General features: G+C 31.5%; 1 protein-coding gene across 3 annotated transcripts; it reads left to right on the top strand.

The window, feature by feature from the left end:
- The first annotated feature begins 2,620 nt into the window (after nucleotides 1-2,620).
- Nucleotides 2,621-15,061, top strand: LOC106768275 (phototropin-2). 3 transcript variants are annotated; one of them, XM_022782882.1, is made up of 23 exons: nucleotides 2,621-2,644; nucleotides 3,211-3,956; nucleotides 4,144-4,326; nucleotides 6,151-6,242; nucleotides 6,317-6,587; nucleotides 6,778-6,994; nucleotides 7,100-7,170; nucleotides 7,650-7,756; nucleotides 8,003-8,052; nucleotides 8,178-8,282; nucleotides 8,402-8,461; nucleotides 8,617-8,706; nucleotides 8,949-9,025; nucleotides 9,413-9,497; nucleotides 9,937-10,017; nucleotides 10,708-10,811; nucleotides 10,999-11,048; nucleotides 12,347-12,453; nucleotides 12,821-12,943; nucleotides 13,105-13,156; nucleotides 13,693-13,805; nucleotides 14,121-14,261; nucleotides 14,647-15,061. In XM_022782882.1, the coding sequence occupies exons 2-23, from the start codon at nucleotides 3,280-3,282 to the stop codon at nucleotides 14,761-14,763; spliced, it is 2,973 nt and encodes a 990-aa protein (XP_022638603.1). In that variant the 5' UTR covers nucleotides 2,621-2,644; nucleotides 3,211-3,279; the 3' UTR covers nucleotides 14,764-15,061. The 3 variants fall into 3 exon arrangements, with proteins under 3 accessions (XP_022638603.1, XP_014508814.1, XP_014508815.1); XM_014653328.2 differs by lacking the exon at nucleotides 2,621-2,644 and adding an exon at nucleotides 2,864-2,995; XM_014653329.2 differs by lacking the exon at nucleotides 2,621-2,644 and adding an exon at nucleotides 3,012-3,114.
- The last annotated feature ends 2,921 nt before the right edge of the window (nucleotides 15,062-17,982 follow it).

The following is a 17,982-nucleotide window of genomic DNA, read 5'->3' as shown; positions in this document are numbered from 1 at the left end:
AGAATTGACGTCCTTGTGACTACATTCTACAAAAATTCAGTCAATCTTTTGGTTACCCTTTCAACAAGTATCTTCTTTTGGGACATTGACAATCAATTCTAGAAGGTTGCAATTTATTGAGCTACAAAGCATGTAATTGAGGCAGCTTGCAATGAACTCACAGTTGCTAAAAGTAAAACTAAAGATACTAAAGATGCTTTGGGAAATAAACAAGATATCGGATGGAAAAATGTTTAGATCGAGCATAATCTCTTAGAATTATAGTAGATTTTGTGCCTCATGAAAAGAACAAGTTATGTCTAGAAAAATAAAGTTGAACCGCGTTTGAAACATTTTTGGAAGATGTTGTTAGTAGATAATTTAGTAAAAATGTTTACTGATTCGGGAAACAATTCAAAATATTTTTGCCACGCATGCAAGTAAAAATGGAATAACAGAGAAAAAAAAGTTTCTTATATTGGTTAGTTTCAATGAGCTTTTAATTGATTCTATTATAATTAGAAGATTATACAAAATATTTTTTTACTACCATTTATGGATTATAAGTAGACAAAGTAACTCTTTACTATAATCTTTTATCTTCCGAGATAAAGAATACAAGTGCTATTTGACAATAAGTCATAATTTTTAGTAGTATTTTGTAGCTATCATTTTTAGTTACAACAAAGAAAAATGTTGTTTAAAATTTGAAGGATAACTCTAAAATAGTGAAATAAAAAGTAAGCACTTATTGTTTGAGACAACTACATAAAAGGGAATAATTTACAAAATAAATTTATACTTTCTCACATTTGTCTATCATTTAGTCAAGGAACTTACCATTATGAGCAAGCATAGTGTGATTCTAAGCAAGAGCATTAGTTGTTTTTGCATCTGTTTATAGACATTTTCAATAAAATTGTTATTATGTCTTCTATTTGCATGTTAGAGTTTTATCAAGGATTCATAGTCTTTCAGTTTACAACATATTCTGTGACACCCAATTTATTATGTATAAAAGACATATTCTTTTATACATGTTTTTCTTGTCAAATTTAACATATATACTTCCATGTGTTAGTTTTTTTATGAAAGAATCTTTATTGAGATTCTTAAAGTAAACTAAAGTTAATATTAAAATTTTCAAAGCAAAAACTTATGAAATTTAAAGATTTTTTTTTAAATATGAAAGGATTATTAACTAATGATAAACTTTTTAATATACCGAAATTTTTTTCTTTTTCTAAGTATGTGAAGTTAAAAATATAGAATGATTTTTGTGAAAGAAATCATGATTTTTTTTTTTGTTCATAGTAAATATTTTTTGACTATTCATACAATGTAATTTTATCAGAAGTTTGGTATGGTCTTCATGTTTTTTTTTTCTTTCTTTTTTATTTTTTTTCATAAATTCTTTATGTAATGAATAGCATGTGCTTATCTAAAATAACTTAAAGAAATTTAAATTGTAATTTAAGTTTATAATAAATTATAAACCATTGAGTTGTAAATTTAAGTTCATGTTTTTATTGAAAAAGAATTAAAAATATAATAATTAAATTCTTTCTAATATTACAATTGTATTTTTTTTAATTTATTATTAAATTTAGGGTTAAATATGTTTTTGGTCCCTTAACTTTCTGTGAAAATTGGAATTAGTCCCTCTTCAAAACTTTAGCCTAATTTAGTCTCCCAACTTTAGAAATGTATGAATTTAGTCCTTTTAACTAAATTTTGTTAGATTTATTTGATGTTTCAAGCACGTTTCATGATAGCATTTGGGTCGTTTACAGTATTTGACACATTTTTGCTTCAATGTTAACTGAGAAACGTGTTTGAAACATCAAATAAAGTTAACAAAATTTGGTTAAAAGGACTAAATCCATACATTTCTAAAGTTGGGTGACTAAATTAAGCCAAAGTTTCAAAGAGGGACTAATTCCAATTTTCACTCAAAGTTAAAGGACCAAAAACATATTTAATCCTTAAATTTATTTTAAGTTTACAGAAATGATATATTTTTACATACTGAAATAAAATATTTAATTATTTGTTTTCATAATATACAAAATTATCGACTATTACTTTATTTAAATTTAAATTCTTTAATTTAATTAATTATATATATAATTTAGATAGAGTTTTACAATAAAAATATTATGATTTTAGTTTTCAAGTTAAAATAATTATATTTTTATAAACTTAAATTTATATATATATATATATATATATATATATATTAAATCCTTTACATTAGAAAAAAACTTAGAAGGAATGAAACCAACAGTGTTACATATTAATAACTTGTGTTGGGAATGTTATGAATCAATCGTTGTCGAAATGTGTTTGTGTTTTAAGGCGAAGGTTAATGAGTCCCACGTGGTATCTGTATCACACGATAATGCGCCTATGCATGGCTGACAGAGTTACTTAGCGATGTTGTGTCTGCTGTCGTGGAAGTTTCTACCACCACATTGCAATGCCACATATCACATTCCCCTCTATTATTCTCACTTGTCATCTTTCTAAAGGGAACCCAAATATTAATTTTTGATAGTGAAATTTATCTCCAATAATGTGCCACGCCAAATACTTTCTGGCCTCACAATTTTTCCTCACCATTCATCGATCATCACAACTTTTACCACTTCAACGATTAATCTCTGTAAAACTTCTTCTCTCAGATTCATGATTAAATGTTACAGTTTTATCTTCTTCTGCTCTTTTTTATTTATTTATACATTACTGATATCTATTTACAGTTTTAAGATCAAGGGAAAACCACTAAACATGAAGAAAGTAGAATCCGATGAAGTCTACGTCAATAGTAGTGAATTTCAAACGTTAAAAAATGTGATATTCCAGCCGAGAAGGTGGACAAAATAAATGGATATTTTGTTTTTTTAAAGAGAAATATTTAGCAAGTGTTTGGTGTGTTTATGTGAACCTCCAACGTTATCTTTTCTATTTGAGGTTCAACATGAAGTGAAAGCGGAAAGACATTTGAGAGAAAAAGGTTAATTGTCCAACCACAACACCATTTTCATGATTTCGTTAGAAAAAGTTTTCATGTTTCAATGTTTCTTTCCTGAAGAAACTGTCTGTGGTTATTTTTACCTCTTTCTGCACAATTTGGTGAATTTTGGCTAGTTTTTTTGTTCTTTTTCCATGTTTTATTTATTGCATGTACGTTATGTACTTAGACTTATTAATTCTTTCTCATTCCAACAGAACCTTAGGTGGTGGTGGTGGTGGTACCTGTTCTGTAGTAATCATCAACAGAGATAAGATAACTCATAAATGGAGAAACTCAAAGTGTCGACAAAGCATGATTCTGATGGCAGCAGTGATCAGGTAGATTCATTTCCAATATTCGAATTGCGCGAGAGTCAAAATGTTGGACAGCAGAGGTTCAGAAGAGAGGAAGATGATACAAAAGCTGTGAGATTCGATGGAGCTTCTGCAATTGCTTCCTCTAATTCTCCAACTGGTAAGGAATCTGCCAACAAGTGGATGGCATTTGCTAGGGACCCTGATTCTGCAGTTGATAGCAACTCAGCAGTAAATGATAAAAGTACAACTGAAGACAATTACTTGATGAATCATCTGAGTGACAAGTCTTCTTTTTATCAACAAGATTTAACTGAAGCAACCATAGCTGAGAGAACTGCTGAATGGGGTCTTGTGGTGAACCCTGGGAACTTCAAAACCAGTTCTTCTTTCGATGGTGACAGAACCAGAAACTTGTCAGATAGATTTGCAGAATCAACAAGGACATCTGGGGACTCAAATTTTGGATCTGAGTCATCATCAGGAGTTTTAAGGGTGTCACAAGAGTTGAAGGATGCATTGGCGACGCTGCAACAGACATTTGTTGTCTCAGATGCAACTAAACCAGACTGCCCAATTGTGTATGCCAGTAGTGGTTTTTTCACTATGACTGGCTATTCTTCAAAGGAGATTATTGGAAGGAATTGGTGAGCATTCCTGCCTTTACAGTACCAATATATGTTGTTTCAATCACCCTTTAAGCTAGCTATTTTCACCAAAAGTAGCTAACTGAGGAAAACATACTCTACACATGGAAAATTTATGCTAATTTAAGATTTTTAACTAAAAGAATGCATAGTTATTAATGAAGCAGACAATTTCTGGTGGTTTCAGTCGGTTTCTTCAGGGGCCTGATACAGACAAGAATGAAGTGGCGAAAATCCGGGATGCTGTTAGAAATGGAAGAAGTTATTGTGGAAGATTATTGAACTACAAGAAAAATGGAACTCCATTCTGGAATCTTCTCACTGTCACCCCAATCAAAGACAACGAAGGCAATACTATCAAATTCATCGGGTCAGTTCTGCCTTTCCTATCTGGTTTTTCCTGGTTTTCATGACCAACTTGTGTATTATTTGTATCATTTCTATTGAAGCTCACTTGATTAGGGAAGTCTGATTGGATAACTCCAACTGTGCCTAGCTTTTATGTTAACCAATCCAAAGGTTTGAAACAAAACGCTGGGTTTAGAAATATATAATCATTCTTGGGACTTTGGTTAATAGCTCAAGGTTTTAAGATAATGTGTCTCAGACAACTAATATAACTAATACGAAGTGCTTCGAATGCATAATAGAGCCCTTATTTTTTAATTATGAAGTTGAAGTTTAGAACAAGGTTTTGGTTCATTATTTATGCATCAAATATGTTTGAATTTGAGGAGTTTATTACTGTCTCATAGGTTACTTTCTGATGGGTTTTTGTTACACTTATTGCATTTTTAAATTAAAATAAATTGTTTCTCATAAGATATTGATGAATAGTTAGTACTTGTTATCTAAATGTGAACACTTTCTTTAGATTTACAGAAGTAGCTCTTTAGGTTCACTCTGTATGATATGAGTTTGTGATTCTGAAGCATTATTATTATCACTTTAGCATGGTACCAGAGTTTAAATGTTCTTTTGAGGGATTGTGAGAGAAAAAAGAGAAGCCAAAAAAGCCAAAGAGAAAAACCACACACAAAAATTCTTTGAAACAAAAATGGCTTTCAATAATTCTTTACCTTCACCACCCATTTTTTCTAGTGAGAACTTTCATTTTTGGGCTGCAAAAATGAGGGGTTACCTGAAAGCTCAAAGCATGTGGAATACATTTGAAGACGGGTAGTACTTAAACTCCATTACCTGAAAACCCAACAATAGTACAACTCAAGTTATATTGATGAAATAGCAAAAGAAGGAAAAACACTTGCTATCCTACAAAAGAACTTTACATGATAATATTTTCATCAAGAAGTTTGGGATCAGTTGAAGGAGGAGTTTCAAAGTAGTGGTAGAAAAAATAGAATTCAGGTTTTAAATATCAGAAGAGAGTTTGAAGCAGTAAAAATGAAGGACTATGAATATGTCACTGACAGTCTTTTAAAAGGGTCACATGTATAAGGTTGTTTGGTGAAGAACTAAGTGAATCAATGTGTAATGGAGAATATCTTAGTTGTCTTTCTGAGAGGTTAGAATAAAAAATCTCTTCTCTAGAAGAGAACAAGGATTTCACCATGATATTAATGACAAAATTAGTAAATGCTCTACCAGTCCCTGAGCACCTAAGATCTCTCAGAATGGAGGAGTATAAAAGGTGTGCTATTAACACATATATAAGGTAAAATCCAACTATGGAAAAAACCTTTTAGTGATAAAAAAGATAAGAAGTAAGCAATATTTTCTTCCAAAACATGGCTTCGCAGGTTTCAAATGACAAACCAAACAAATTTAATCTTTAACAATGATTACTCTCATTTCCATTTTCTTATCTTAAATTAATCCTTTGCTGCAAGGCAAAACATCCGTGGCCTGTTTTTGGACTGTAAAGGAAGCTATTTTAATCTTATATCTATCAATTGTCTGTTCAAATGGTTTAAACGATCTAGAATGAGGTTTAGTACAATTGATTGAAAATTAAAAAAGAAAGAAAGGAAAAGCTGGCCATGCCGCCAAAGCAAACTGAAAGCAATGCATTGAAGGGAACAGTTGTGATCCTTGTACATTTTTTAACATTAACAAATCCAATAATGTGCTTTCAGGGAAAATGGTTGTATCTGGAATGTGAGTTCCAAGTATCTAAAGTTTTTGTTAGTAGCATCTGAAATATGCTTACTGCTTAATACAGTTATTACTACAGAATGCAGGTTGAGGTGAGCAAGTACACTGAAGGAGTGAATGAAAAGGCGTTACGACCAAATGGATTACCAAAGTCATTAATTCGATATGATGGTAATATGCGGAGCCATTTTTAGTAATGTATGAAGTTCTGAGTTTATATGTAATCATTTAAATTCATTTACCAGCTCGTCAAAAGGAAAAAGCTTTGGGTTCCATCACCGAGGTTGTCCAAACTGTTAAGGACCCAAAATCTATTATTAAAAACAGGAGTGATGATAATGCCTCCATGCAAGAAGTGGAACAGAAAATGAATCTTGATTTTATTTTGCCAAAGTCTGCTGTTGCTGGGAATACAAGCACACTTGGTAGACAAGCTTCTTCACTTAACATCCAACGAGTGAGTTCTAATCAGGAAAAGGTCAGAACATCACGATCAGGACGGATTTCTTTCAAGGGGTATTAATTTCTTTATAGTTTAGCCAAAAATCAATTCTCATTTTCCATATGCTTAACTGGCTGCTAAAAATTATATTTTGAAAGCTTTTTTGTTTTGCTTACATTCGATTCACTAGCTATCTCCATTTGGGTTATTACCTCAAACTGAAGTTCATTGTATGTTCTTGAAATGCTTTTCCTTTCATTACAGTTTTAAAGGGAAATCTCAGAGTTATAGTGGGAGAGATGGTGAGAAGTACGCTGTTGAACCTGAGGTTTTGATGACCAAAGAAATAGAGTGGTCGAACAATTTGGAGAACTCAATAAGAGAGAGGGACATGAGGCAAGGAATTGATCTAGCAACCACATTGGAGCGGATAGAAAAGAACTTCGTGATTTCTGATCCTAGACTGCCAGATAACCCAATTGTAAGAATTTTTTTTTCTCATTGGTGCAGCATGTGTATGCTGAATATATTCTTGTTGTGTTTGTTGAAAATAGCGTTTAAAGTGATACTATTGCTTTCTTTGCAGATATTTGCATCTGATAGCTTTCTTGAGCTTACGGAATACACACGAGAAGAAATTCTGGGAAGAAATTGTCGGTATAAACTTTTTTATATCTTTGTATACAAAAGAGTTTCATTTTTCTTCAGTGCTGTCTTCTCTTTCAGAAACACTCTTCTGATGGATTTCTGTCTACTTTTAATAGATTGTCATTTCAGTATCACACGGTTTTTTACCAACTAGAGAAGTTGGTCTATGTTTTTTCTGATTGTGTATTCCTCTGTCGTTTGCTAGCATTTTCTTCTATCATTTAGAAGTTCACGTCAATAGAAGAATGCATGACATACAATTTCATAAACCAGGGTAGTGATACGTAAGAAATGTGTCAATCACCTTTGTCCTTTGAGTAGTCCCTGTACTTTTCTCTTTCAAAGAAGAATACGTCATCAATTTAGTTAGAGAAATTTATTCATCAGGATAACAGGTCCTGTTTCTGACATTTTTAGATTGATAAACTTAATGTAAGCTTTTGATTGCAATACAAGTAATGTGATAGTTCACTTCATTCATTGGTTAGGTTTCTTCAAGGACCAGAAACAGATCAGGCCACTGTTTCCAAGATAAGGGATGCTATCAGAGAACAGAGGGACATCACTGTTCAGTTGATCAACTATACTAAGAGTGGTAAATGACTGGTCAGATTATATCTATATTTCTGACTTTCTCTCTTCATTGGAGAATACCTTGTCTTCCCCGCAGTTGTACTTCAATCATAAACTTTCTTTATTCATTTTTTTTTTCTATTTAAAGTTGTACTTTGAAAGTTGGGTGGCAACTGATTTAGATAACATGTTTTCATTTTTCAAACCTAGCAGTCTTTTTGTGTATTTATTGTTTGCCTGTTCAAATCTTGTAATTTCTATCATGCAGGAAAGAAGTTTTGGAATTTGTTTCACTTGCAACCCATGCGTGACCAAAAGGTGATTATGATATTGTTATGCAAGAAAGCAAATAATTTGAGTCACGAGCATTCAGTGTCTATTAAACAATACATTGTCTTTCCCTCTTTTTAGTTTTTATGTCATTTTGAACGATTTGTATTTAGGGTGAACTTCAATACTTCATTGGGGTTCAACTAGATGGAAGTGATCATGTAGAACCCTTACAAAACCGCCTGTCTGAGAGAACTGAGCTACAGAGTGCTAGATTGGTGAGTATTGTCTTTTCAGTCTTAGCTTTTCACTTAATGGTTCGATAAAATTGAGTTGCTCATGTAAATTTCTCTACATGCTTTATTTGACTATCTTCATCATTTGCCTCTCATATTAGGTGAAAGCCACTGCAGAAAATGTGGATGAAGCTGTCCGAGAACTTCCCGATGCCAACTTGGTAAGGTATTCCATTTGGGTTAGCAATAGCCACCTGTGTAAATATTTTTTAGATTTCCTGTTATGCATGATTTTATATTTGTTATAGTTGTGTCATTTGAAGAAGAGTGATATGGTATTTTTTTGCTGATATCAAATGAATCTGTTATGTTGCAGAGGCCAGAAGATTTGTGGGCAATTCATTCCCAACCTGTCTATCCACGACCTCACAGAAAGGATAATCCTTCTTGGATAGCAATACGAAAGGTACCTACCCATTCATGCATTTCACTTCCTTTGTATGACTTTGTCGAGAGTGAGATTTTGAAAAATCCATTTCATGATCACCCGTTGAGAGTCAGATTACTAATGTGGAGATAGGAGAAACTAAAATGCCTTATTTACTAGATATATGCCTTATTTTCTAAATAAATCATTTACCTGGCCTGTTTTGTTTTGTCGTAGAAATATGCCTTATTTTCGTTTATTTGTTTCTTTGACTTTTTCAGGTTACTGCAAGAGGCGAAAAAATTGGTCTGCAACATTTTGTGCCCATAAGGCCACTAGGTTGTGGAGATACTGGCAGGTAGAGTTTGTTATCAACCTGTATCAAATATTTGCTTTGAATAAAAGAATCCTTAGATTTTGATTTATAGGGCGTAACTCAATAAGAAAACCAGTTCCAAAGTAGGAGTTGCCCTTCCATTATATACTTGGTCAAGATTTCAATTTTTATCACAAACATTTTCTTACATCTAGCACAATTAGACTTCATATGTCAGTAATATAGCAAGTTAGCCTATAAAAGATCTTGGACAATGCAAAGCCATCATAATACAATGACAGTGATGTGATTATCAAGTAATCAATTTCTAAGATCACCCCAAGAATTTGTGGTTCCAAAATTTTCAGTATCATAGAATAAAAGTTATCTCTTAATTTATCAAGACATCACTGTGTTTTTTTGCTACAGTGTTCATTTGGTGGAACTCAAAGGCACTGGTGAACTATATGCAATGAAAGCAATGGAAAAGTCTGTCATGCTAAATCGTAATAAGGTCTGGATATGTAAGAGTCACTAGTTTCTTCTTAAAGATTCTATGTTTTACTTTGAAAATACATGCCTTTTTGTATGAAAAGTTGAATAAATTATGAATCACACCATTGCCGTGAATTCATGGGTTTGTTTATTACTACTTCGTATTTTCAACTTTGAAAGGAAAAACCACAAATGCATAGCACAATGATGAATGCTTAGACTTTAGAGTTGAACTAATGGTTCTCAAAAAGCCATGGCTCTGTTGTATTCTTGGTTGTCAGCATCTGAAAAGAAAAACACCAACCTTGCAACCCAGTCTTTCAAATATAAGTAAAACATATTAAGTTAGGCTTGTGTGTTGGTGTTTCTTCACAATCTAATACCTTTTCCGTTCATGAAAGTTATAATTAACTTGTCTCACTCAACATGTTCCTGTGATTAACTGATCACTATTACAGGTTCACCGATCATGCATTGAGAGAGAGATTATATCATTATTGGATCACCCTTTTCTTCCAACACTATACACCTCATTTCAGGTAAATATAACTCATCTGTCATTATTTTGGACTGAGAGACAAGTGATGTGTAAAGTTTGATCAAGATATTGTGCTAACAGAGAACCTATAATTCATTAAGCATAACCCTGGTATTCACTGGAAATGGGGAAGAACCTTTTGAACAATTATTAATAGATGAGAAGAGTTGTATCCTGTTTTTATGTGTGCCAGGACTGTTGGATTTATAGCAAAACTTGATTGGCAAGTCAAATCCTTCCGAAGACTCTCACCTATTCATCTTGATATGATTCTCTTCCAATGTTACTCTCAAAGCTACCTATAAATTGATAAAACGCTAAAACTGTTGCCTACAAAATTACTATGAAATATATTGAGCAAAATATTTCTTTTAGAAAAGTCTTGAAGGATTTGTTTCATGTAATGTGTAAAAATTGTAGTGCTTAGTGTAGAGGTCATTATGATGTATACTACACATGAATATGGAGATATTAAAGATATTTTTATCCTAATAAATCACTAACAAACTGCTATTTACAACAGTAATATACTGAAAAATAGGATTATTGGTAATGAGAAGGGTAAGTACAAAGTGACTACCAATCCTTTTACATATGCTTATAAACTAATCACTAATTACATCTCTAATAACTAGGGTTCCTATCTGAGTGGGCTCTTGCCAATTGTTCTAACAGTTCTTTGTCTCAACAGACTTCTACACATGTATGTTTGATTTCTGACTTCTGCCACGGGGGAGAATTGTTTGCATTGCTTGACAAACAACCAATGAAGATTTTCAAAGAAGAATCAGCAAGGTACTTTTAGTTTCCTAATAACACATAATAGGCTAACAACTATTATATAATAAATGAGATTGAATACTCACTACATTCATCAACATGGACATATTCTACCTTGAACTATTCAGAACGATGAATATATTTATATATTTATAACGCAGACCGTTATCTTTTTTGTTAATTTTATCAATCATGTATCCAGATTCTATGCGGCAGAGGTTGTCATTGGTTTGGAATATCTCCACTTTCTAGGTAAGCTGCTCAGCATATCTTCATTTTGATTAGTTCATAAACGTTCTTAATCACTTTTGTATTCAATATATCTTTGATCTCTAAGCTGACATGGGTAAAGTTCATATTATTTTCTATGCTAATTTTGGTATTGTTTGTTAAGTTAGAATTCATTCCTTCAGCATTGCCAGTTGATCCACCTATGTACCGATAGCTTAGCAATATCATTTAGCAAAAAACCGAACCACTGAAAAGTCTAAGGTTACAATTTAGAAGACAATGGCAGCAAGTAATCATTTATGTAAAGCAAATCAGGCAAAAAGCAGCTTCGCTTGAACTAAAAGTAACTATCAGTGTTGGTTTGGTTCAACACATATTGAAGATATTGTATCTTATTTTTGCTAACTCTGTAAAAGAGCTTTAGTAAATGAGCTTTCAAAATATTTAAACAAGAAAACGCTTTTTATTTACTTTTCTCTTTGTTAACCTACTAGGCACTTTCATTCCACAGTTGCTGTTTTTTTAAATTGATTTTATTCTGGTTTTGGAATGGTATCCTCTATTTCATTTTTCATGCCACATACTGCATTGATTTGGCTAATTAGTTTTGTTGCTGTGTTAGTTTTTCTTTAATGGTTTAATAGCAGCAAGTTCTGTTTTATGTTACTTGTCACAGACAGACAGTCGGCATATAACAGATTAACAGTTTAATTGTTTCATTAATTTTGATTCTGTTTCTCTGCATAATAATTAGAATTAATGCAAAATCACAACATAGTTTTTAATTCTTTTCTTAAATGAAGTGTAGCTTTTTAATAGCTCTCATAAAGGGTTTAAAATAAAACTGTCACACCTTAACGACACCTTCACTTTCGACCACCTTGCTATATATGTCTGAGTTATATCCTTTAGTGACAAGAGAGGGAAACTATGTCCAATGAGACACTGTGCATAGCTGGCATTCATCTTGAATGAGAGAGTGCCTTTGTCTTTAGTGAAAAAGACAGATCATCAAAAAAATTTGCAGGTTTGTCTTGCCTATTTTGGGGTTAGGGATGTTTTTCTTTCCTTACAATTTTTGCATGTATTTTAGCAGTGTTCAAGGTTTTCTTGTCTTATCTTTGTGTTTAATCATACCGTTACCATTTTTTTTTTTATAATTTTGCATGCTATGACAATATAGTCCGTGTGATTGTTTTGGAAGCAACCTGTCCTGATAGATTTTTTTTTTTTTTTATTATGCACAACAATGAGAGAAAAAGGTAGACACTGAATCTTAGGTTATCTGAATATTGTTTTCTTTTATTGAACCTGTCTAGGTATAATTTATCGTGACTTGAAGCCTGAAAATGTCTTACTTCAGAAGGATGGTCATGTTGTATTAACTGATTTTGATCTATCATCTATGACATCGTGTAAACCCCAGGTACGTATCCTTTATTCCTGCATAAACATGGTCAATTTTGTAGTTATTGGAAATTCTTGACCAATATATGAAGTTAATTGGTATCATACTTCTCCAATGATCTAGTTGTGGTAGAAAAAAAGTGTTACCCAAGGCTTTAAATCTCTCCACTTTTAACATAATGCATTTTTTTACTGATGTTTAAAAAACAATTTTGTTATTCTTGTCTTCTTTTGGAGTCACCAGGTATCTAGTAATGGCACTTTTCTTAACTATCATTACATGAAAAGTATGTCTCGCCCTTAGAAAAGTTAAGGAACTGATGTACTAGGGTTGCCTTTCAGCTTGATAATTTGTCAGATGCTTAAATTGAAATTCAATTTTACAGGTTGTGAAGCAAGCATTACCTCGTAAAAGAAGAAAATCCCGAAGTGAACCGCCACCAATACTTGTTGCAGAGCCATTTACACAATCAAACTCATTTGTTGGAACTGAAGAATATATTGCCCCTGTATGGCGATTTTCAATTCTGCTTCATTCACAATCAAACATGAGGACATTTATTGTAGTCCATTAAAATCATAACAACATTATTTTGTTATTCATTTGTTGTTATATGTTATTACCACTGCCATTATCATCTTTTAAGCCTTTTAAGGTACTTGATTTCAGGAAATTATTACTGGAGCTGGGCATACTAGCGCTATAGATTGGTGGACTCTTGGTAATCACTTTCATCCTTATGCTTGAATACCAACTATGAAGCTTTATTTTGTTACTAATTGTTGGAAGTCCTACATCGACCAGAGATAAGGCCGTTTAGAGTATATAACTAGGTGTAAACCTCACCTTAGAAACTGATTTTATGGGTTGAGTTAGACTTAAAGTTCACTTTTTAACATAGTATTAGGATCATCGAACCACCTATTAATATCTAGTTTCATGCGAAAAATGTATATACTTCGACATAAAGAACTGTTGGAAGTCCTACATCTATTAGAGATAAAACCAATTTAGTTTCTGTTAGAAGTAACAAAAATAATTACTTCTCAAAAAATTTGGTGGAGCCTACTTTATTTATGCTTTGTACATAGAGGGGTTTTGCTTGAGGGGGCATATTAAAAATCGAAGCTATTCCTTGGATCCACCTAATAAGTTTTAGGCTCAAATGGTTCTTAATAAAGACACAAGGATTCAAAAGAGTAGGTTTTTTCTTTTTCTTTATTTTTGACATTAACAATTCTGTTTCTTTCTGTTTAGGTATCTTATTGTATGAGATGCTGTATGGTCGCACACCATTTAGAGGAAAGAATAGACAGAGGACATTTTCCAACATCTTACACAAGGATCTTACCTTCCCAAGCAGCATCCCGGTACACAAAAATTGTGCTTGATTTTTATTAGTTGAAATGACAAGTTTCTGCATAAATTACATGTAATTCCCAACTTCAAACAATGGGTAGTAAAACTGATGTAGAAAATCATAAGTTCATAACCACTCAAATACATAGGCACTTGATTTCAAATTCCTCTATATAAGTTTGAAAAATAATACATTGTATTGACAGAGGAAGTGGTCTTTTGACATCCATAGATACATTTCACAAAAAGTATGCAAATTATCATAATTCACTGTGCCACTGTTTTGATCTTACTACGTCAACTGATACAGTTCTGAAAATTTTCAGGCCAGTCTTGCAGCCAGGCAGTTGATTAATGCACTACTGCAGAGAGATCCAACAAGTCGTCTAGGTTCAACCACTGGTGCAAATGAAATCAAACAACACCCTTTTTTCCGTGGAATCAATTGGCCTCTAATCCGCAACATGGTAAAATCCTTATTATCACTTTTCAAGTCAGTGATTAGAAAAATACCGATTACCACAAATATCCCTAAATATGCATTTACTTGGTCAATTTTGAATTTATAATCCAAATCAGTCCATAAGGTCCTGATGTGGGGACTACTTTGGTTGACAAAATGTACATTCAAGGACCTCAAGAACAATGAATCTGTATCACTCAACGTGACATGTCATATCTCTGTAGAAGCCAATTTAGGGTTGGTTAAAGTAGTGGAACTGAATGGGACAGCTACTACCATCTAAATCTTTTAAACCAGAAAAAGAAAAAAAGAAAACAGGCAGTCAAATAATGTTTTTAGTACTTGTTGAAGTTGTTACCTGCTTATGTTCCTATGTATCTTTGATGCAGACTCCACCTCCATTAGATGTTCCTCTAAAATTGATAGGAAAAGATCCAGTGGCGAAGGATATAAATTGGGAAGATGATGGAGTGCTTGTTAGCTCCACTGATATGGATATTTTTTGACAGCTCAGTGTTTACTTTACTGATATGGATGTTATGTCAGCATAATATCTGATAGATCATGCTGCAACAATCACGGAGTGATGTTAAAGTGTAATATATAGAGTATCTGTTGATTTGGTAATGGTTCAAAATCTAAGTTATGTAGGATTAGCAGAAAATTAGAATGTACAATGTACATTGAACAAGCATCCTAGTTATGCATGTCGACAATACATCAATAATATACTTCTGTAGATGCCTTCAAAAATATCAATGTTACTGCTTATTTTTATTATCTATATATAAACTCATTTATTTATTGCCACTCTAATCCTTTCTAGGACTGTCAGAAACAGAGAATGGAAAAAAAATTCAGAATACCATGTAGTCTTTTACACACACAAGAGCTATAATGGCAATGATTATTAACACGTAAGATCTGAAGCATATATTCCAAAAAAAAAAAAGCATAATGAAGTGATCGTTTAAATGATTCTTCAACATTATTATATAAAATTTGAAAAAGATTTAATTTATCGTTTTAACAATTACTAATATATTCCAGATGTAATTTCATGAAAACTATAATGTATTTTCGATTTTCTTAGAACTTACAGGGATATTGTTTAATATTAACTAATTATAAAGTCCAGAAATGAAACCTTTTCAGGTTATTTGAATTAAGTATTTATTTGTGTCAACGAATACAGAGAGGGATAAAATATCAAATCACCAGAGTGAATCCTTTAATTTTTAGAAAAAATTAAGTGGTACAATACGACTATTAGACTTTTTTTTTAAAAAAAAGGAAAATAAAATAATTTGATGTCATTGTGAGTTTTTAAAGCTTAATAAATCTTTTATCGTTAAGGAATTTTGCTAATTTCGTTATTTAAATAAAATGTCTAAATTATTTACAAAACCTATACATATGTTTTAAATGAAAGAACAATTTAAATGAGAAAATTATGAAAATCCCCCTTAACTAACGCTCAAAGTTTATAATGCTTTGCATAATCATAACAATACCAAATTAATTTATTTTAGTTTACGAAGAAAGGAGCCTAACAAATTCATTTATAAATTTTATTTCACAGGAAATTCTTTTCAAAATTAATGAATTCACTTTGTATTGAAATTGCCATTTTTACCCTTGTTATTGTCAGAGTTGTCAAAATAGATCATAATGCGCGAGCCAGTCCGATCCACCACAGGTTCGAGTTGGGTTAGGTTTGAAAAAATTGTATTTTTTTATACAGGTTAGATTTCAACGAGCTCACTTAAACCCGACTTATCCGGGTTGAACCTGTGGTTAGCTGGGTTGGCTCACCTGCCTAATTTTATTTTATTAAAATTTAATTTTATTTTATAAAAAAATATTTATTTGTTTTGCTTGAAAAATTATTTGAGTTTCCTATTTTAAAAATTAATTAAATATCTATATTGGGAGTGAAATTTGTTTAGATTTGAATTATAGAAAGTTTGTAATTTTTTTATTTAAAAAAATTGTAATTAAGTGAGTCACTGAGCCAACTCTTTACCCATCAACCCGTGGTGGACCGGGCCAGGTTCAATTTTTCCAACTCACTAATAAATGAGTCGGATTGAGTTATCTCACTGAATAATCAACTCGTGGTGGACAAAATCGGATGAGGCCGAGTGGCCGTTTTGACAACAATTGATACACAATAAAGTGTATTTAGTTCAAACTAGTTGTCAATTTTTATTTTTGGAGTTTATACTAATAGGGTATCTCTAGAAATTAAAGTTTCTAATTTTAAAATAACAAATTTACCACTTTATGAAGGAAATAGTAGTAAAAAAGTATTTTTGGTAGTGTTTATATATGTTTTAAAAAAAAAAGGAAACAGTAAATATAATTTTTATTGAAAAATTAATTTATTATCATCTTGAATATTTTAATAAAAGTAACATTACATTTTTTTTAGTTTAACTCACGAAAGTTAGATTCTTATCTTCTCTATCAACTGTTTCCGTGGGAAATTTGATTAAAAGTAATTTCTGAAAAATCTGAAATTTTAAATGTACTGTATTTTAAAATGTAAACTGAACATAGGAAATATAGTTTTCCAATCCTAAATTCTAAAAATAACACTAAAAGCTTCTCACCAAACTTACAAGAAATTCTTTAATTGAATTTGAGATATAGTACTTTCACCAAACGTAAATGTTAAAGATATGAACTACACATAACTAGTTTGACAATCTAGTAAATAGCTTAAAAACATTTGTGATTTTTATGAAAAGATAATACTATAATATTATAATAATAAAAGGTTTAAGTCATTTAAAGATTTTTAATAATTAAATTCATTTTTATAAAATAATCATTTCTCTAAAATTTTTTTCTAGATTCTTCTTAATTTTTTTTTACTTCAATCATCGTATGATTGAAGGTCATATAAAAAATAAGATTAATCCTTGTAAAGAGTTTTATATTTTTATCCGACCAAAAAGTCTAATAGAGTAAATTTTCGTTTGACCCTCTTTTAGGCATTTTAGCTCTTAGGTTACATCTGGTGACGCATGTGATTCAATAGAAAAATAACATTTTGACACCAATATTTTGACACCATTTTGACACTACACACGTGTCAAAATGTGATTGGACGATTTCAAATTAGAAAAAGAAACTTTGTTTTTTTTTTCCAAATATGCCCCTATTTCAGTTTTTTTTAATTTGAAACTGTTCAATCACATTTTGACACGTGTGCAGTGTCAAAATAGTGTCAAAAATTGGTGTCAAAATATCATCTTCCGATTCAATATAGTTCTTCTTGGTGGATCTTTGTTGTTCTATAATCATGATGTTATGATTAAAACTTTAATTGAGGCTTTGATTGTTTAGGTCATCTATGGGTTTTAGACCTTTAGATAATGATGTAGGAAAATAGGGTTTCCTTAGGTTGAGAGAAGCTAATTTTGTTTGTATATTTTATTTTTGTTCTAATTAATGATTGTAATTTAGATGCTGTGATTTTTGAATTGTGAAATACGACTTGTTTTTATTTGCATTGAGTTGAATATTTGTAAATTTAACATTTAGTTGTGATATGCATGAAAATTTTGATCTGGTTTTATTTGAGAATTATTTAGTGAGTCTTAAATTAAGTAATATGACATTTCCTAAGTTAGTGACCTGAAAGCTTCTTCAGGTATTTAAAGGATTAAATCAGTAGGTTCCATGGAATTGTAACATTAGGCATCACTTGTCCAACG

This window comes from Vigna radiata, chromosome 7, assembly GCF_000741045.1.
Source record: "Vigna radiata var. radiata cultivar VC1973A chromosome 7, Vradiata_ver6, whole genome shotgun sequence".
Lineage (NCBI taxonomy): Eukaryota > Viridiplantae > Streptophyta > Magnoliopsida > Fabales > Fabaceae > Vigna > Vigna radiata.
This window is presented reverse-complemented; position numbering and strand designations above follow the sequence as displayed.

Bases quoted from the DNA above. Each gene is read 5' to 3' on its own strand.
- LOC106768275 (XM_022782882.1), top strand. From the start codon at position 3,280: ATGGAGAAACTCAAAGTGTCGACAAAGCATGATTCTGATGGCAGCAGT. The intron at 6,588-6,777 runs GTATTAATTTCT...CTTTCATTACAG, and splicing joins GGACGGATTTCTTTCAAGGG to TTTTAAAGGGAAATCTCAGA. The intron at 9,498-9,936 runs GTCTGGATATGT...TCACTATTACAG, and splicing joins TCATGCTAAATCGTAATAAG to GTTCACCGATCATGCATTGA.